The sequence below is a fragment of the Leptodactylus fuscus genome, chromosome 1 (genome assembly GCF_031893055.1).
Source record: "Leptodactylus fuscus isolate aLepFus1 chromosome 1, aLepFus1.hap2, whole genome shotgun sequence".
Classification (NCBI taxonomy): domain Eukaryota; kingdom Metazoa; phylum Chordata; class Amphibia; order Anura; family Leptodactylidae; genus Leptodactylus; species Leptodactylus fuscus.
Window position 1 is genome coordinate 325,251,187 of NC_134265.1, and position 22,106 is coordinate 325,273,292.

The following is a 22,106-nucleotide window of genomic DNA, read 5'->3' on the forward strand; positions in this document are numbered from 1 at the left end:
TGATGAGGTGCATCCCTTGAACCTAAGCACAAATCTATGGCATCCCTGTAGAAGTTGTAAATTATGACATCACTTTCACATCTTCTTGATAAATAATATGGAGCAGGTGACTTACGGACACGTGGCAAAGCTAACACAAGATCACCACTTGACACTACTTTAGTTGAAAGTGGATTAAATAGTCACAAATCACTGACTGGCTACTATGTTTGTCACAAATAGACTTGATGAATCTTCCCCAGAGTGAAATTAGAAATCTACAAATCTTAAAGCATCATACTGAGTTATTTTTTAAGGATATGTTCACAGGGCAAACATGGAAGAGGCAGAGGAGATGGACATCTATTGCTGATGTAAAATAAAATCAAACTAGAATTATTGTTTCATCAATCGACACCTAAATAATGAGTATATTCCAAAATTATGGTTTATTATCCATGAAAATCAATACAAAGAGTGTTCACAGTTATACAGTATAAAAATATAGCTAGCTTATTTCTTCATATCCTAGTCCTTTACAGAAGAGGCCATTAATAAATAACTTATAGCTTAAATATTCTTATTAAATACAACGTAACATTTCAAAAAGTTATGTTACAACCTACATTTTTTATTTTTTACTTATTTACAACCAATCGAATGTCCTCCCAACCAGTTCAAAGAATCTCCTATTGGGTTCATAGAAGTAGTCTCGTAGTTTTCCTAAGAGGAAGGAGCCTATGTGTGGGTGAGCCCGCCCTTTGGACTCATGTAAACAACGTTCCCGACCACCATCCCGTAAGCAATAAAACCCTTTAGTCTTATTGAAGTAGAAATTTGATGCATTGATTTGAGGAGAGAGGTTCAGGAACCTCTCCACCTTCTGCATTTCGGGGAACGGATCCTTGATCAAGTAGTCGCCATCAACAATGTGAATGTTTTTGAGTGGAAAGTACTTCAACCAGTTTTCCATAAAACTGTAATATAAACTCCGGTTTATTGCTTTGTAGTCAGTATTGAGTTCACCGTTTCGTAGAAGTAGGCTCTCCACTGGAGGATAGGTCTTGTTTTTCTGCAAGTGATTGTAATAGACTTGGGTGTAGTCCGATAAGACTCTTTCAATAGGGTCTCTTAAGATAAGCAAGATCTTGATAGTGCTGTTCATATTGTACACTCGTTCAGGAACTTGAGTTGATGTGAAATAGGCTGGAGTCTTCTCTACCGTAAGTTGGTGCGAGTAAGAGAAGGGCATTTGGCTCAAGTACCATTGTAGACCTTTTCCATATTGGTTTTCCCAATCAAAGAAATGTATTTCACTCTCAGCCACAGCAATATCAGAATGGAGACTGAGCATTTCTAACAGAGCCCTAGTACCACCTTTACGTACTCCAATGATAATGGTGTGTGGCAGATGCTGGGAGGTACCATTAGGATGTGGCATGTCCTTTACCTCGTGAACTGGAGAGGGAGATGTGAACATCCTTGTATAACTTGAGGTGGGCCGAGAAGGCACCCCTTGAGGCTGAATAAAGAAAAAACATATTCCAAAAAGTAACAAGGCCATGACTAATTTCAAGAGCTTGGCTTCAGTGAGTAAGACGGTGCTCCATGGGTCTTGGACTGTAGAGTGATTAATGATATTGTGCTTCGTGGTGTCTAGAATCTTGTTTCTCTAAATAATCTAGAAAAATGAGGGAGGAAAAAAAAAACATATTAAAATTGCAAGAATTGCCAATTTTCAAATAACATGAGAAGGATAATACTAACAAAATTCCTTAAACAGTATGCAAAAAAAATTATATTATTCTCTAAGGTCTATAAACTTAGGCAAAAAAATGGGCAATTGGATGAACGACTGAGGACAACCATGTCATATACTGTAAGTAGCTATCCCCTCTGACTTCCCATACCTTTGAGCTATTAGTTCCACAGAGCATGTATGTGGCTAATATGGAGAGGGCAGTAAACCAGTAGTGGTTTATCTACATTGAAAAAAAACCTATTCTGTATCGTAAAAATCAACACTCCATGTTTCTTACCCCTAACATTTTAGTCAGGAGGAGTGAGGAACCTCCATATACATTATATGGTCCATAAGTCTCACCAACATTTATCTGTGTACGGGCATCTTAACCATAACCAACCCTCTTCTTATATTTTGTCAACTCCATTATTCTGCCTTGTACTTAAGAGGGACCTTCCACCATGTCCACAATGTCCTTCAATAGGTGCTTCCCCACTGATTCTGTCACAGTTGGAATTTCTCCTCTAACCCCAATCATTCCCGAGGAATCATTTATGTTTGTTTCAGCACAATTATGCCCTCTACTGTCAGGTGGGCGGTTCTTGTTTTTCTATTCCAACGCAGAACCACCCACCTGACAGTAGGCAGCATAAACGTTCTGAAACAAACAGAAATTATTGCTCAGGATTGGCAGACGGTAGAGAAAAAAAATCCAACTCCGCCAAAATCAGTTGAGCACGGTCCATGGAAGAACACAATGGGTTGGAGTTGGCGGAGGTCGTGAAAAGTCCTCTCTAATCTGTAGATAGGTAACATGGCGGCATATAAGATGGCCATAGGACTAACAGACCAGAAATGAGCAGAATTGGATAGGCCCATAAGGTGCACGCCAAGTGATGCTTATTCCCTAAACAGAAAAGAAATGGATGTCCAGGCAGAAGTCCAGATAGATGATCTGTTTATTAACCCATACAACGCCCCAAAGAGCTGGTCTGTTGAGAAAGGTTCTTTGGAGCTAAAACATTGCATGGGTTAATAAGCAGAATATCAACCTTAAGTGCTGCCTGGATTTCCATTTGTTGGGGAGGGGAGGGGATACACATCTCAGATTGGGTTTACTATCCTGACATTCAGATTGGGTATACTATCCTGACATTCAGATTGGGTATACTATCCTGTTGGGTATGCTATCCTGACATTCAGATTGGGTATACTATCCTATTGGGTATACTATCCTGACATTCAGACTGGGCTGACATAGTAAGCATTAACATGATGTAGAGAACAAATACAGGTTATGTAGCCCAAATAATTGAAGGATTGTAAAATTTATACAAATCATAGTAATAAAAACAAAAAAATAAAAATACATCCATGATTCCCACATTGATTTCAATAACCACCATGTAATAATTGATATCCCCTGTGGTGGCGCTACAGGGAAACTGAAAACTTGGTACCAGGTTTCTCTGAAGGTTATAGCTGATCGATGGGGATCCTGTGATCAGCCTACCTTGGAACCCTCTAACAAAACGTCAATGTCCGTATTAAGCAATCGCTTTAAGTTATGTATGTACTCAAGGAGAAGAAACATATTGTGTAACATTTAATAATTTATAGTGCTGAGTGAATTATTTTACAATAGAATAGTCACTGAATGCGAGCAATGTTTGGAATCCTGCACAGGGACCTAATTCTATGAAACGTCCATAAACTTACTTTTCAGAATAATTTGACTTTTTCTAAGATTTTTGAAATTCCTTCAGCACTCTGATCTTAGAGACATGAATCACTGTATGCATAGCATGGCCTGAAGCATGGCAGACAAGACATCGATTCAATGTTTTCATCATAAACCTAGTCCTACCTGTCAATAAGTAAGTTCACAATGTTTATGCAGTGCATCCTAACTTCAAGTCCCACAATCAAAGAGTACTGCTCATGATATAAAATAATTAAAGTGACTGTCCTTTAAGAAACTCAAAACTTATATGTAAGTTGGTACCTACAGGGGGTGTCTACCTGCTATTTATTTTCTTCACATTTTGTTACTTGACTGCTTTTTAGCTGTGAACCATTAGGGCAGAGTGTGACCCATGACTACAGCTTATCTACAATGCCTCAAGAGAGTCTGATGTAGTTTGAGACACACCTCCTGCTTATCATTGGTCCAGGCAGCTGCTTACTCCCTCCCTCTGACTCTGATTGGCTGCTGTGTATAAACACGTCTACTGCAGACTTACCAGGAAGTCAAAGCATATGACAATGATCACTACAGCAAGGACAGAAAGATTATAAGATAGAGATTAATACAATACCCATGAGAAAAAGATCTATATCAGGTCATTTCTATATGGACACTGAGGCAAGTGAACCACTAAAGACTAATTCAGTGACCTAGCCATATGGCTCTTTTGCTCGGCTACGTTTAGAGTAGTGGTCTCCAAACTTTGACTTCCAATTGTTTCAAAAGTAGAAGATCCATCACACCCTGACAGTCACTAGCTCTTCAATACCTGGAGGTCACTGCCCTGCAGTCTAGGTTCTCCTGCGGTACGCTCACCACAGGGGTATATGTCATGTCTTTAGGGGTTACACTGTGCTCTTACTGTGATTTAATTAGGATGCACAGCTTTTGACCTTGACTTTGGGGTACTTGGATGTAATTTTTTTTTTCTTTTTTTTTTTGGGGGGGGGGGGAGGGGGGATATAGATATGTTAAGAAACATTGATCAAATTTTCACAATGCTTCCCAAACTGTTGGATGCAACACTCCCTCCAAGGGGTTGCAAGCAGAGTTGACACACTGGAGTGCAAACATGTCTGCAGACCGCCAGCAATACTAGTAGAGCTGGGTGTAGGGTCAAACATAGAAGTGGCAAAATGTAAAGGAAAACACGGATGGGTGTAGGGAGTAACAATGGACGTAGCAGAGCTGGGTGTAGAGGTGAAACATGAAGGTAGAGCTGAGTGTAGGAGGGAAATATGGAGGTAGCAGAGCTGAGTGTAGGAGGGAATACGGAGATAGCAGAGCTGAGTGTAGGAGGGAAACATGGAGGCAGTAGAACTGTTCAGGGAGACATGGAGGCAGTAGAGCTGTGTGTGGAGGGAACATGGAGGTAGTATATGTGTGTGTGCGTGTGTGTGTGTGTGTGTGTGTGTGTGTGTGTGTGTGTGTGTGTGTGTGTGTGTGTGAAAAGCAGAATGGAGGTCAAATGCAACTGACTTTTACGTTTCTAATGGAACTAAGTACAGTAGTGGGGGACCCAAAAAACAGTCTAGCCCAAAAGCAGGTCCAGACGTCAAAAAGTCTGTGAGCCACTTCTCTACAGTCTGGTTACTACAAAGTCTGAATTCTGTCATACCTTCTGGTGATGAACATCTACAATATATGGCTGTAAATATAATGCTATACATATAATACCGGTAGATTATATTATATAGACTATAGAACTTCGGGTTTACGTTATAAATGTCCCACAGGTTTTTCCCACTCTGCATAACAGGAATGACTTGAATGAATTAGAACCATTCAGATCTCCGACCTTTTCCTAATACTGTACATCCTCCCATAGTCTTAAGTTTCCTTTAACATGTAGACAATCAATACTGGAGAAACATTGCCAGCGCTTTACTGGATTGAATCTCTAGAATTGATTGACAAATGACTCCATTGTACACCAAGGTACCGCTAATCCTCATATACATTAGTCAGTTACCTGTTTATAGGGTTGCTACACTTACCAAACAGACTGGAAGATCTATATCTATAAGGCCAGGAAATACATTTTACATAAAAAAAAAAAAAACTATCACCGTTTTTGGAATTTGCTTAACCCTTGGAACACTAGTCCAATTTAAGGGTTGAGGGCATGAATAATTTTGGGATTTTTCTTCCTTGAGTTCCGGTGGTCTTAATGCGCCTGATTTTTGCTTGCTGTAGATGTAGAGACTTTGGTGCAGATTTCCTAACCTTGCTAATATTAGACTGTGCGTACTGATGGCTCCTCTTACACCTGCACATGCACCTGGCACAAATGGTCACAGCCTTGGCCCTATCCCCTTCCCATCAATTCCTGCCTATTTTCTAAAAGGCAAAAAAAAAAATATGTCTAAAATGCACAATAAATCTGGTTCACAGAATGCAGGACAATTTTTAAGCCAGAATTCTGATGTATAAGCAATAGCTTAGTAAATCTACCCCTATGTGCAATGTATAAATGTATTGTACAGGTAATGTATTGTTACTATGACAATACTATAAATATGTATCTTTCACGATTTCAGGCTTGTATAAAGTTTTGTTTGTATACTTTATTTAATTTATTATTTTTTAACTTTTTTTTCATTCATTTTACTTAAAAAAAAAAAAAATTATGGGAGAATTTTTATTTTAGGCTGCAAAGTAAGAATAAGATAATCTTTTAATATTCCCACTGTGGGGAAATTTCAGTGTGTTAAACAGCAGCATAGTAATACAAGTACAGGATAATAAACAGCAATATATTACAGAAGTAGACACACATATGCTGAGAAGATATACTAGGAATCTATAGGAGAGAGAGAGAGAGGAGAGAGAGGAGAGAGAGGGGAGAGAGGGGAGAGAGGGGAGAGAGGGGAGAGGGGAGAGAGGGGAGAGAGGGGAGAGAGGGGAGAGAGGGGAGAGAGGGGAGAGAGGGGAGAGAGGGGAGAGAGGGGAGAGAGGGGAGAGAGGGGAGAGAGGAGAGAGAGGAGAGAGAGGAGAGAGACTTCAGGATCATTAGTTTTATGTGCGGAGTGATCTTCGCTTGGTCTGATGTAGATTATACAGCCTGGTTGCGGTTGGAAGGAAGGACCTGCGATAGCGCTCCTTCTCACACTTGGGGTGGAGCAGACGGTCACTTATAGTGCTGCTAAGTGCCATCAAGGTCTCACACATGAGATGAGATTTATTCTCCCGCATGGAGCTCACTACAGACAGTATCCTTCTGTCACCCACCACCTGTACTGGGTCCAGGGGGCTCCCCAGGACAGAGCTGGCCCTCCTGATCAGCCTGTCAAGTCTATTTCTGTCCCTGGTTGATATACTGCTCCCCCAGCATCCTGAAGAAGATGGCTGAAGCAACCACAGAGTTGAAAAAGGCCCTAAGAAGTGGCCCCTGGACTCCGAAGGCCCTCAGCCTCCTGTGGCCCTTTCTGTGCAGCGCCTCCAGGTGATTGGCCCAATCTAATTTATTATTGAGGCGCACACCCGGTTACTTATAGGTCCTGACTATCTCAATGCATGTTCCTCTGATCTCCACTGGGACTTCTCCGTTTACTAAAGTCCACCACCATCTCCTTGATCTTCCCAGAAATAATCCTGAGGTGGTTCTGCTGGCACCATTCAATAAAGTCCTGGTTTAAGTCTCTGTACTCCCTATTGTCTCTGTCAGTGATGAGGCCTTTGCAGAGTACTGTAGTCTCACAGTCACAGAGTAAAGTGCCCATACACATTAGATAAATATCTCCATACCTGATCTTGGTGAATGATTGCTTGGCCACCAGCTATGTAAAGTGTATGACCATCTTTAGATGTACCTTCACAGCACAACCTTGTTTACCATGCAAAGAAAATCTTAAAGGGATTCTTGTAAAGAACTGACTGCGTACAAAGATGGCATTTACAAGAATGGGACATAATACAATAAGAAGACAAAAATGTCCTACTATAGTCAAGGTCAGGAATTCTATTGAACAAACATACAGCTTCTTAACAAAAAATAAATAAAATCATAAAATCTCTAACTTGTTACTAGCGCAGGGGAAAAAATCTATACTTCCCACTAATATACCAGGTTACACATCAGTATATTGATGGGCGCACAGCACTTACACAAATGCACCCTAAAGCATTGTATAGAGAAATATAGAACCTTGGCATATTGTTTTATCACCAGCAATAGTCAACAAAGCAGCCGAGAACCTTTACATTTGTTTTATTCTGCGAGTAAGTGAACTTTTTGAGGGTGCATGGTATCTGTGAAAGCTTTTAGTGCTGTGTCTCTGGGCTGGGGGCTGAGCCTGTTGGGCTGCCGGGTCGCTCTCCATGTGGGTGCTCTGGTAATGGTGTTCACCATGCGTGGCAGTACCCAGTAGAGCAGGGACCCACTAAACAGAGGTTTCCTTGAAGTGTCTAGTGGGTTTGTATACCTTGATCTAAGTGTATCTTAAAAACCTCATTTTCGTTTTTGGAGTTTTTGCCAAGACACCTGGATCAACGTTTTAAACATTGGCATGTGCAGTCCATGTATATTATTCCAAAATGTTGGTTCACTATTATGTACTTGTAGAAATTTAGGACATTAATAATCAAAGCTGGGTCAGTCATAGCAGACAACCTAGAAGAAAATCAGGAGGTAGAGTGTAATAGGCTTCAGTCAATGTTCTGGCCAATAGATATTAAGGATCAAGATCATTGGGTAGTGAAATAGCTATGACCTAAAGCCAAAAGCAATGTACCGAGGCAGATCAGACCCACTCTGAGAGCTCCCACTAGAGGCGATGGTGGAATCAGCAGGTGTAGAAAAAAATGCAGCAAATGAAAGAATGCAGTCAGAAATGGAGAAAAGAGGAATCTAAGTCCCATCAATATTGGTGTGACCTTTACCCTTTGGAGGAGGAGTCCTGGAAGTCATGCCTTCCCCAAAATTGTATCAAGACCCATAAGAACATTCCACCCCATTACTATTTTTTCCAGATTTCCAATACATTGTATGGAATAATAAATTGTCATTAAAAAAGTATAACTTGGCCCCAAAAAAACAAGACTTCATACAGCTATATATACAGATAGATATGAGATAGATAGATAGATAGATAGATAGATAGATAAAAAAAAGGAAATGCAAAAGACAGAAAATGTCCTTGTCAACAAGGTGTTAAAAAGATTTCCTGTTGTATCAGCAACACCCATAAAGTAGTCGCAATCCCAACAGAGACGATATTCATGCCTCCAGTTCTATACTGACGTACATTACAGTATATAATAATGTACTTAAGGATGCTACAGAAGATTCCTTGACAACAATCTTGTAAGCAATGGTTAGTGTAAGAGCATTCTGAGATGTTAAGAAATCCCTTTACCTTAGAAACTACACCCTACATTGTAATCTATAAAGCAGACAGCTGGAGTAGACGTTACCACTTGGCATTACAAGCGTACACTGGGCATGAACCACTTGCAGGTGTGTCATTATCATTCCGGAAAGAAATAAAGTGAAGAGATTGATTTATAGGAACATTTGTGGAAGTGACTTGTGTGTACATGGGTGTCAGGATATGAGAACATTGTAACCGATTATTTACCAGCAGAGAGGGATCGAAAAGAAAAAAAAAAATTTGAAAAAGACTCAAGAAGATCATCACTGGGGAAAAAAGTTCAGTACCTCCGATTATAATAAAATTCACACATGTATAGCATTTGTGGATATGAGAAATGTAATAATACAGTCCTATGAAAAAGTTTGGGCACCCCTATTAATCTTAATCATTTTTAGTTCTAAATATTTTGGTGTTTATAACAGCCATTTCAGTTTGATATATCTAATAACTGATGGACACAGTAATATTTCAGGATTGAAATGAGGTTTATTGTACTAACAGAAAATGTGCAATATGCATTAAACCAAAATTTGACCGGTGCAAAAGTATGGGCACCTCAACAGAAAAGTGACATTAATATTTAGTAGATCCTCCTTTTGCAAAGATAACAGCCTCTAGTCGCTTCCTGTAGCTTTTAATCAGTTCCTGGATCCTGGATAAAGGTATTTTGGACAAACAATTCAAGTTCAGTTAAGTTAGATGGTCGCCGAGCATGGACAGCCCGCTTCAAATCATCCCACAGATGTTCAATGATATTCAGGTCTGGGGACTGGGATGGCCATTCCAGAACATTGTAATTGTTCCTCTGCATGAATGCCTGAGGATTTGGAGCGGTGTTTTGGATCATTGTCTTGCTGAAATATCCATCCCCGGCGTAACTTCAACTTCGTCACTGATTCTTGAACATTATTCTCAAGAATCTGCTGATACTGAGTGGAATCCATGCGACTCTCAACTTTAACAAGATTCCCGGTGCCGGCATTGGCCACACAGCCCCAAAGCATGATGGAACCTCCACCAAATTTTACAGTGGGTAGCATGTGTTTTTCTTGGAATGCTGTTTCTTTTTGGATGCCATGCATAACGCCTTTTTTTATAACCAAACAACTCAATTTTTGTTTCCAAAATGAAGCTGCCTTGTCCAAATGTGCTTTTTCATACCTCAGGAAACTCTATTTGTGGCGTACGTGCAGAAACGGCTTCTTTCTCATCACTCTCCCATACAGCTTCTATTTGTGCAAAGTGCGCTGTATAGTTGACCAATGCACAGTGACACCATCTGCAGCAAGATGATGCTGCAGCTCTTTGGAGGTGGTCTGTGGATTGTCCTTGACTGTTCTCACCATTCTTCTTCTCTGCCTTTCTGATATTTTTCTTGGCCTGCCACTTCTGGGCTTAACAAGAACTGTCCCTGTGGTCTTCCATTTCCTTACTATGTTCCTCACAGTGGAAACTGACAGGTTAAATCTCTGAGACAACTTTTTGTATCCTTCCCCTGAACAACTATGTTGAACAATCTTTGTTTTCAGATCATTTGAGAGTTGTTTTGAGTAGCCCATGATGCCACTCTTCAGAGGAGATTCAAATAGGAGATCAACTTGCAATTGGCCACCTTAAATACCTTTTCTTATGATTGGATACATCTGGCTATGAAGTTCAAAGCTCACTGAGGTTACAAAACCAATTTTGTGCTTCAGTAAGTCAGTAAAAAGTAGTTAGGGGAATTCAAATCAATAAAATGATAAGGGTGCCCATACTTTTGCACCGGTCAAATTTTGGTTTAATGCATATTGCACATTTTCTGTTAGTACAATAAACCTCATTTCAATCCTGAAATATTACTGTGTCCATCAGTTATTAGATATATCAAACTGAAATGGCTGTTGCAAACACCAAAATATTTAGAACAAAAAATGATTAAGATTAATAGGGGTGCCCAAACTTTTTCATAGGACTGTATATCTTAATAAAGAAAAATGCTTCCATCTCCATTTATCAGGCTGCTTTTCTCCCCCTTCTCTTAGATTCTTATCTATATGTTTTTTTCTCTCTCTCTCTCGCTATATATATATATATATATATATATATATATATATATAGATAGATAGATAGATAGATAGATAGATAGATAGAGAGAGAGAGAGAGATAGAGATAGAGATAGAGATAGAGATATATATAGAGAGAGACTTCTGTGTTTGAGGCTTGACAGTCCTTATCCACTCATTGGATATGGGTTGTATTAGTGATAACTGACTGAGTAAAGGGAAGGGAGTTTGAAAACAACCTGATAAATGGAGAAAGAAGTATTTTTCTCTAATTCAATATATTGCAATGACGATTGTATGATTCATTTATGAAAGACAGTTTTTAATTGGAAGTATGCCAATTCACAGACTGGTTTTTAGAATGATGGCATGTGGACCCCATGAATGTATGTATCTACAAGCCCAGGTGGTCAGAAATGTCCAAATAAGCATAAAGACAGACAACAATGGTGTCTGAGCTGATCACAAATTCTAAACCTTTAGGATAAGGTCACACATTGTAGAAATGCTTGCATTTTTTGACAATTTTTTTGTTTCACCATTTTTTAGTTTTACCTTCCCAACTCGATAATTGTCTATGGGAAAAATGTACTAATGCTGCAGGTAAAAGTCCCATGATGCGTATTTGATAGTATTTCTTACACAAAATCTCATTCGTTTTACTGTTACTGTAAAACACAACTTTTGGTGTGTTATGTAAATGAGGCAGTTGGTACATTGGTGTCGGGCCTTCAGCTCCCTGGGGCACTGCTCTTACCAGCCAGACCTCTAGAATCTGGCTAGAACATTCTATGCAGTATAGATTGATCCTCCCATGGCTATGACATCAGCCATCTTTCTTGAGCAGCAAGAGGGACATACATAACAGGTAAGGGATGATGAGTATTATTGGAATGTGTCCTGTAAGACAGTGGTGGGAGATGGAAAACTGTATTAAAAAAAAAAAAAAAAAAAAGAAAAAAAGTGGCTAATGGAGGGGTTCAACTGGCTACTAAAGTCTATAATAATGTTCCCATCCCTACATAGTTACGCTCTTGTTTTACACCTTTTTCTTGGTTACTTTAGTCCTAAAAGTTATTTGCATCTCATCCTAACATGGGGAGAGTTCATTAAATAAGTAGACCTGAACATTGACGTTAAAAAGTGTCAAATTTTTAAGACTATTTTTTTGCCCAAAAATAGCTACTTTCAGCTAGTTTGCAAGCTTCATGTAAGGTTTCTGAAAAGTGGCTATGGCATGGGGGTAGCTTAGCAGGACATTTACCGTAATGTACTCCAGAAATTGGAGAAGTGGACAGCAACCAGGCACCTAAGAAGCATGGGCATGGTAGTGATGGGATATTGGTGAGGTAAGTAACGCTTATCTTAAGGGGATTCTATCATTAAAATGACATTTTTTTTGTCCCTAACACGTAGGAATAGCCTTAGGAAAATCTATTCTCCTACTTTAGATGTCTTCTCTGCGCCGCCATTCGATAGAAATCCCAGTTTTCTTCAATATGCAAATGAGTTCTCTCGCAGCACTGGGGGCGTCTCCAATGCTGCGAGAAAACTCTCTAGCACCACCTCCATCTTCTTCTGGAATGCCTTCTCCTTGTGTCTTCTTCCGTCCTGGGTTTCAATCCTCTAGGCTTCAGGCAGAGCAGACCGCACATGCCCGCGGCCACAAGAAAAATTATACAGTAATCTGTGTAAGTGACCATTTTCTTGTGGCCGCTTACACAGTAAGCTGGTGTAAGCGGCCATTTACTTGTTGCCTGTGGGCATGTGCAGTCTGCTCTGCCCGAGGCCTAGAAGATTGAAACCCAGGACGGCAAAAGACACAGGGTGAGGGCGTTCCAGAAGAAGATGGAGGTGGCGCTGGAGATTTCTCTCGCAGCATTGGGGACGCCTCCAGTGCTGCGAGAGAACTTCTATGCATACTGAAGAAAACCAGGATTTCTACTGAACAGCAGCGCGGAAAAGGCATCTAAAGGTAGAAGAAGAATAGCTTTTCTTAAGGCTATTCCTACGTGTTAAGGACAAAAAAATAAGAGTCATTTTAATGATAGAATCCCTTTAATTTTTTCGAATCTAATCTAATTCACACCATCTGACAACTGCCTGGTATGGGCATTTATTGCACTCTATGGTTAATATCAAATATACTGTAAAAAAAAAACAAAAAAAAAACATCAGACATTAACTCCAGCCAAGTTATTTGTCCTTTTTGTACTGCAAAATTAACTAGCACAAAGAGTCAATACAACTAAAACCAGCATTGTCTCGTAGTTTCCAATGTTCCCTTCTGTATTGAGCTGCACGGTCGTGGTGGTGGTGGTGGGTCATGTTTGAAGGTCACCGTACAAAAAATCAGGACAAAAGGTCTTACATTACACAAGAGCGAAGACGCTACTTCTAAAATACAGTTATTGATTCGTGCTCTAGTCCATTACAGTTTTCTTTTCTATTTCCCACACTATGAAATGGATGTTCTGCAAATAAATTTCCAATTTTCAACTGTGGTTATTTCATTGTGCAGGATATATACCATACTGAAAGGTTTCAGACAGAGGATAGTTTGATGTCTGAAAGGTTTCGCTGACAAAAAAAAATCTTCTATTAGTATACCTTACAACTTTTCAGATAGTCGGGACACTTATAATACGCCATGTGAAACATCCATACATAAATCTATGCACTTTATTATATTTTTTTTTAATACATTATCACAAAAATGATCTTAAAGGGGTTCTCAGCAGTCACCGATTTTATAACATGGAGAATGAAGCCAGATGTATAGCTTCTCTGTGGTATGGCAATGCTGGATTGGAAAACGTGGCTGCTTTCTTCTTCTCAGAAAGGGACATCATGTCATCCGGCGGCCATATTTTTTTTTTTTTTTTTTTATAAAATACTGACTGATCCCTTTAATGCAGCTTATCCTTTATTCAGTTGAACAGTAGCTGAGCTGCAGTAACACAAAACAACCACGATACAGAAAATAGAGCTGTGCTACTAGCTCCTATCTCTGTGTTAGTCCAACTGCAGCAGATGCTGATCGGTGGGGGTGTTAGATGTTAGACCTCCCCACCAGTCTGGATCATCTAGGTCAGGGGTCCCCAACCACTGGTCCGCAGACCAGGACCGGGCCGTTGGGTGTTTTTTGCCGGTCCACAGGACGGCAGGCTGGCCTCAGTCTTAGCAGGATATTTTGTGCTAGGCCACGTTGCTGTGGTAAAGTGTAAACTATCAGCTAGTGCAGCATCCTGTAGCTGCTAAGGACGCCGCACTACCCGATAGTTTAAACGTTACCATATCAATGTGGCCTAGAGCGAAGTATCCAGCCTCGGTGTCTAGTGATTCACCATGTCCGCTCAGATGCTCGTGTCACACCTGTCTGTCCCGCAGAGCATCCCGGCGGAGAGTCTTCCCATCCACATGGTGGAGCCCGCCTATAATCTTGCCCCTACATGACCAAAGCCCCGCCTCTGCCCACCCCGCCGGGCCATGGAAAAATGGTATTACTTGAAGATGGTCCATGGTACAAAAAAAGGTTGGGGATCACTGCTCTAGGTCATCAGTAGTCAGTCGTGGAATCCACTTTAATTCTATGCAAGGTAGTCATCACAGTAGACTCAACATCTGCTATTGTTGATGCTATCACCCATGTCTAACACCTGCACCCTCGTAGAAATCCTAACCACCTTGACATCTGCACGCTCTCTGACTCTCTTCTACCACTCTCTGGCATATCCTTGCTCCAGGATAGAGATGTTGCCACTGCTTTCTATAATAACAGTATTACTTCAGCCCTCGACTCAGTCATATCATCCCTATCCCACAACCCCAAACAGTTACTTAATACCTTCTCCATCTTCTCTACAGGAAGGCCTACAACCTCCAGGAACACTACTGTTACCACATCATCATCATCTGAACAGTCTTTACCCTCACCTTCTGTCTCTATTCCTCTTCCCTCATAGATTGTAAGCCCTTGCGGGCAGTGCCCTCTATCCCACTGTGCCAGTCAGTCACTGTTAGTATTAGATTTGTTTTGTATATTTTGCGTACTGTATGTAAACTCTCAAATATACAGTGCCATGGAATTAATATAGTAATGTCCCATGGAATTAGTATAATAATGTACAGGACCATGGAATTAATATAATAATGTACAGCACCATGGAAATAATATAATAATGTACAGTGCCATGGAATTAATATAGTAATGTCCCATGGAATTAATATAATAATGTACAGCACTATGGAATTAATATAATAATGTACAGGACCATGGAATTAATATAATAATATACAGGACCATGGAATTAATATAATAATATACAGCACAATGGAATTAATATAATAATATACAGGACCATGGAATTAATATAATAATATACAGGACCATGGAATTAATATAATAATGTACAGCACCATGGAATTAATATAATAATGTACAGGACCATGGAATTAATATAATAATATACAGGACCATGGAATTAATATAATAATATACAGGACCATGGAATTAATATAATAATATACAGGACCATGGAATTAATATAATAATATACAGCACCATGGAATTAATATAATAATATACAGGACCATGGAATTAATATAATAATGTACAGCACCATGGAATTAATATAATAATGTCCAGCACTATGGAATTAATATAATAATGTCCAGCACTATGGAATTAATATAATAATGTACAACACCAGGGAATTAATGGTGCTCTATAAATAAAATAAATATCTAGTAACTGTACGCATGTCTATTTTCCGTTTCTTCAAAACCCTGCACTGCTAATACATGTTAACATATATGATTATGTATGCTGTCCAAAAAAAATGCGAATGGCATAGGTACATGAAATGGTGATGTGTGAACATAGTCTTACATATAAAGTGGGGTCTCCTAATGGCACTCTGCCTTGGAGGTATATACCAGTAAATATGGAACTCAACGGGTCTCCATGTCATGGACTCTCCCCTGTTGCAGAACTACAAGGATGAGTATTTAGTTTGTTGCGGTCTCCTCTAAAGAGACCCCGTCCCCCTTCTTTATGACCTAATTTACTCAGAGGTCCTATACTATCCAAAACATGTGTACGCCCCTTTAACAATTACTGGAATTACATTGAGTCTCCTACCCCTCACAATGTATATAACTATACAGATGGATTCAATGACTGCAGTGTTTACCTATTATATGCATTTAGTGTAATCGGTTCCAGTAGAGGCGCACAGTATATAGCGGCGGAGGAATGACTTCCACGTGCCCTTGGCTAAAAATCAAAATCACATGTTCCTTATGCAAAAAGGAAATTAACTAAAAATAAAAGCTGATCACAATCCTGCCTTGGATCACCAGTGAAATATCCTGCCTATATTTGTGCTATTAAAACTTTTGAGAATTTTTTGCAATACCCCCCTCTTGTGTCTGTAAAAAATGCAATAAACACAGCAACCCCCAGCAGGAATGTTGTCAATGCAGGAATGTCGCCTGCGTCCCTGCCCCCAGCACAGCTTGTAATAGAGTACCTATATGAACTCAGGTTAAAATGTATCCCAACCGCACCAACAGGTTTATATGTTGGCTGTGATACTTATGTAATGCTTTACAATAGGAGTGTAAGAATGTATTCTACAAGAGCATAACATGCAACAATCACCATATACCTGACATCAATTACAATGAAAAGTAACATATACTGGATCACTGGAAAACATAGCATAGTGATGTTAGGTATAGAATCTGTGGCCTTAGGCTAGTGAGTCTTTTTGGCCTGTCAAAATCTCTGGTATAAAAAGTCAGCTTAAGGCCTTATTCACACATGTACAAGTCCCATAGACTATAATGGGGTCTGCTGGGTTTCCACTCGGTTTCTGCCCAAATGGAAAGGGGAATGGAATCCCCGAATGGACTTCAAGCGCTTAAGGCTGTTATCTAGATTTGTTGATTGTTCTCTTTTGTTTTCTGTTATTGGCTGGCAGAACATGGCTGATAAATTGTACAGGAATTTTTGATCAGGGTGCATGGTCCAGCATTTATAAAGTGGGTGAGGGTCCTGGATTTATAAAGTAGAGGGTGAGGGTCCTGGATTTATAAAGTAGAGGGTGAGGGTCCTGGATTTATAAAGTAGAGGATGAGGGTCCTGGATTTATAAAGTAGAGGGTGAGGGTCCTGGATTTATAAAGTAGAGGGTGAGGGTCCTGAATTTATAAAGTAGAGGGTGAGGGTCCTGGATTTATAAAGTAGAGGGTGAGGGTCCTGGATTTATAAAGTAGAGGGTGAGGGTCTTGGATTTATAGAGGGTACACAGTCCTGAATGTATAAAGTAGAGGGTGAGGATCCTGGATTTATAAAGTAGAGGGTGCACAGTCCAGAATGTATAAAGTAGAGAGTGAAAGTCCTGGATTTATACAGTAGAGAGTGAAGGTCCTGGATTTATAAAGAGGGTGCACAGTGCCGGATTTATAAAGTAAAGGGTGCAAAGTGCCGAATTTATAAAGAAGAGGGTGAGGGTCCTGGATTTATAAAGTACAAGGTGCAAAGTTGTGGCTTTATTTTAATTTACTGCCTAATGAGTGGGGGCGGGGGGGGGGGGGGCGGGGGGGCTGACAACCAGCACAGAACAGCTGTTTAGAGATGCATTGAGTCTGTGTAGTCCACAGTGTACAGAGCCAGAAGCAGATGCCTTGTATAGTGGCCAGATGCCTGTACTGCAGCTCTGCTACCATTAACATCTCTGAGAGCTGAGATGCAGTAGTCACCCCTCTATACAGGGCATGGACCCCACTGCTTCTGGCTCAGTACACTGTATAGTACTCAGATTGAGGGGCGGCTGTCAGCCCCATAGTTCTCAGATATTTTTGGCCTATTTTAAGGATAGGCATTAATGAAAAAAAATCCTGAACAACCCCTTTAAAGGGGACTGTGCACCCTGCACTTTATCTGGGTTACTTCCAGCTCGCAGCCCTCTTATAAATATATGTGTCTTACATTAGCAGCTCCTTCATAAGGTTTGGCATCTTATAGATAAATTGATTGGCCGCATTCTTCTTGTCCATGAGAGCAAAGGTCCACTCCACCCTGGATTATATCAGTTTTACTTATACAAGTGTACGATCTTTTTTACAACTTGAGTGGTTGTAGATTAACTGCAATGTGTTTGTGTTGAATGATAAGTGCAATAGAATAAATGAAAAGACAAAGTGAAGGAACTCCCAAGATGAATCAGTAAGATCACAGGATCTGTGCTGGTAAAGTGGTTGGTCGAGTCCTAAACTTCGCAAAATGTCCTATATGTTGAGCATGATACAGACCTCAGCATTTCAGTCATTCTACATCCTGCAATGTTCACTCTGACCACTAAGCACAGAAATAGACTGACACCTGCCAATCCTGTAAAGGTTTTCTTTGCAACAGTCACCTCATTTACATCATATATAGCATTACAATAGAAAATAACACCTATATAGATAACACGACTGACCTTTTATCTATCATTGTATCCACTACTGACCATAGATGATGTCACAGCTTATCTACTACCTCTCCCTGCACAGAGCATACCTAGAAAACTCTCCCATATACCTTAATGAGACAGCCCCAGTCTATTGCTGCCTATGGCCATGACTACGCTGTAAAGCATATCACTAAACACAGCAGTGGCAAAGCTCACAGAAGATGGGAACCCCTTAATCATGTACAGAAAATACAGTATAAAGAAATCTACAAATCAGAAACTAAAAACAGATTAGAAAAAAAAAACGCATTTTACTGAACTCAAATTTTCTAGTACAGAGCTCCAAACCCCCAACATAGAGATAAGCATTAAAATTCTATTTGCTGCTACCACTAGAGGGAGCACAGGAGCTTACTGCATATTGTGTTCCGTAAGCTCCTAAAACTCCCTCTAGTGGAGAGTGCAGGTAGTCAGGGATTTTATCATCTACCTTTATGTTTTTGATGTTAAGTTTGAGCTCAGTATTACAAAATTGCAGCCATGATCACTATGAATATCTATATGTATATATCTTAAAACATTTCTTTGTACAGTATTCTGGATTTTCATATAAAAAACTAAAGTGATGTAAATTAACCTTCAGCTCTGATTACAGCAAAATCTAATAATGATTAAATATTTACATTGCCCTTCATGAGGAAATGATGACTGCGAACAGTTGTAGAGACCCCCTTTATTGGACATATCCCTACAAATATTAGATGGGAGATGTTAATAAAGGAGAGTTGTCACTTTAAGGACAGGTTAAAGTAAACCAATCATTAAAATCGCTTGTCATGCTGAGTGTCCAGTGGGTGGTCCTACTATGATCTGTGTGACTATGCTACTGTCAAGGGACTCTTAAAAGGATACCCACTTTAAGGGGATCCTTCACCACCTTCAAAAACTCAAACTCTTTGCAAAAGACGCAGCTCCAATGTTTCTAGCTCAGTTGGAGTATTTTCTCTAGTCCCCACCATTCCTGAGCAATCAGTGCTGTTAGCTTGGACCGCCTGGGTCCACCCACCTGACAGCCTTGCAGCGCTGGAGTCCTGGTATTCAATCCCACCAAGGACAACATCTTCAAGGAATTTGTATGCTCTTGTGTTTGCATGGGTTTCCACCAGGTACTCCGGTTTCCTCGCACACACGCCACAGACATACTGATAGGGAATGTAGATTGTGAGCCCTATATGGGACAGTGACTGTCATTGTCTGTAAAGCGCTACGGAATATGGTGGTGCTATACAAGCAAGCAGAAAATAAAAACTAAAAAAAAAAAAATAATTAATGAAATGATTGCTTGGGAATGGATAAAATTCCACCTGCACCAGAATCAATGAATTGGCTCCTACTGAAGGATGCAAAGTATTCACTTGGTGGAGATGGTGGAAGGTTCTCTGTAAGCCCAGAATTATTACAGATATACATGAACAAATGAACCCCTATATACTGAACCCTTGTCTATACTATACTATACTATACTCTTGTCTATCAATCTATATACCAATCTGCTCTGCTCCTCCAGCTCTATAACATGCTGCCTGCAGATAGGACGGCGTTTCCATATTCCTTCCTTGGGATTAGACAGGGTTAACTAGTATGGTTTTTCTTATAGACTTGAATTGAAAGAGTCGTGAGCTTGCACCCGATCTAGTGACTCCCCCTTTGGTCAATGGGTCAGGGTCCTGTGGATATCCTATAAATGTATAGGAAACCCCTTATTTAGTGAAATACTAGTTCAAGTCCGAATCCACATTGGAAATTCCAGCAGCTTTTGGAGCATCCCCTGTCCTGACATTCCTATACACTGTATATACACACTCAGTACTCCATCCCTCTGTCACACATGTGCTAGATCAACACTGGGATTACTCCATAGCTCGGTGAGTGTAGCATGTCAGGATTGGATATAATGAGAGCCATCCAGCTGGGATAACAGCGGAGAAATTCATCTTATTCATAGTAAACATGCAGCAGCCATAGACACAGAGCGAGAACTAGAGCTGTCAATCACTGCTTAGACGTATTACATGCGTGACTCCACTAGGGCAAGGACACTGAATAATAATAATAATAATAAATAATAATAATAATAATACTGTTCTACATAAATGTCCCATAAGCATATGACCATATTATGATAATGAAAGGTACATGGCATGTCAAATAAAGGGAATTATAATAAAACTCATCCAGCTGCCAAATATACCATTTCCGAGGGGAGAAAAGTGGAATATGTGACAAAAAATAAATTGTATCTACAGATAATAAATAAATAATAATGTCATAAAACAAAACATACAAATAGTAAAATAATAAAAATATAGAAATGGTAAACTAATAAAAACATAAACATAATACATAAAATAAAAAGACAAATAGTAAAATCAGAAAAATACAGTAAAATAAAATAAAAATAGAGAAGTAGTGAAATAATAAAAATTTTTAAAAATCAATAATCAGAATTATAAAAATAAAACCCATAGTGGGTTAATGCCCGGTCTTACTAATACCACTGGGCTGGGGATAAGTATTATCACCCTCTCTCTATATACAGGGTTCACCCTGTATATCCATTGATATATGCTACCAACTATAGTGACACTGTCTGTAATATCAGGTATGGCTTATAGTCTTCCATAAATATTGTCTGAACTAAGTTCAAGCAGCTCTCCAAAGATGTTCTGCAGCAGCCACACAAGCACTCCTTAGTCTGATCACAGCATGGCACACAGTATATAAGGTAGTAGATCCAGATCCCCAGGTTGAGGTCTGTACTGAGCAGCTAGTAGCAGGAAACTTCCTCCAAGTCCTTACCTGTGTGCTCAGAGCAGTGTAGCCAGGAGCTGCCTCATGCCTGGAGCCTGGCACTTCTTCTGCCACTTCTGCCACCTCTGCCCATCCAGGTGCCCTTGTAAGCGGGGCTGAGATGTTTGCAGACTCTTCTAAGTGTGTGCTGTGTGACGTGTGCAGCTCTCCCCTCCCATAATAACCCTTATCCTGTAGACCTAGGAGCTGACACCAGCACCTCAGAGACTGCCCAGCCCTGCTGCTAGGAGTGCCGCATCTGCTGACGACAGGCTTATGTTGCAATGCACACAGGTGACTGCCCTGTCACTGCTCTCAGGCTGGGGGGAAGTTGTGTCCTCTCCCATGTGCTGCTGCCTGCGAACTCCAGGGTGACTCCCAGCACTGAGCACTACTATGGTGTGTGCATGTACCTCTATCGGGTGCCGGAGCTGGAGCCTCCTCTACCGTACTGTGCAGAGTATAAGAGCACTGCAGCCGGAGAACTAAGCCACACATACCTGAGGAGGAGGAAGGGGACTACACTACTTATATACCAGCATAACACCCATATGTATAGAAACATCAGAGCAACACCTAAGAGGAAAGAACATCTACAATAGATAATATCACTATTTATCTATCTATCTATCTATCTATCTATCTATCTATCTTCTATCTATCTCCTATCTATCTATCTATCTATCTATCTATCTCCTATCTATCTATCTATCTATCTATCTATCTATCTATCTATCTATCTATCTATCTATCTATCATCTATCTCCTATCTATCTATCTATCTATCTATCTATCTATCTGTATCCTATCTATCTATCTATCTATCTATCTATCTATCTATCTATCTATCTATCTATCTATCTCCTATCTATCTATTATCTATCTCCTATCTATCTATCTATC

General features: G+C 40.0%; 1 protein-coding gene across 1 annotated transcript; it reads right to left on the reverse strand.

Moving 5' to 3' along the window:
- Positions 1-409: 409 nt before the first annotated feature.
- Positions 410-21,568, reverse strand: HS3ST1 (heparan sulfate-glucosamine 3-sulfotransferase 1). The gene is made up of 2 exons (XM_075260878.1): positions 21,213-21,568; positions 410-1,660 (listed from the first exon to the last, which is right to left on the reverse strand). The coding sequence occupies exon 2, from the start codon at positions 1,541-1,543 to the stop codon at positions 626-628; it is 918 nt and encodes a 305-aa protein (XP_075116979.1). The 5' UTR covers positions 1,544-1,660; positions 21,213-21,568; the 3' UTR covers positions 410-625.
- Between the last annotated feature and the right edge of the window lie 538 nt (positions 21,569-22,106).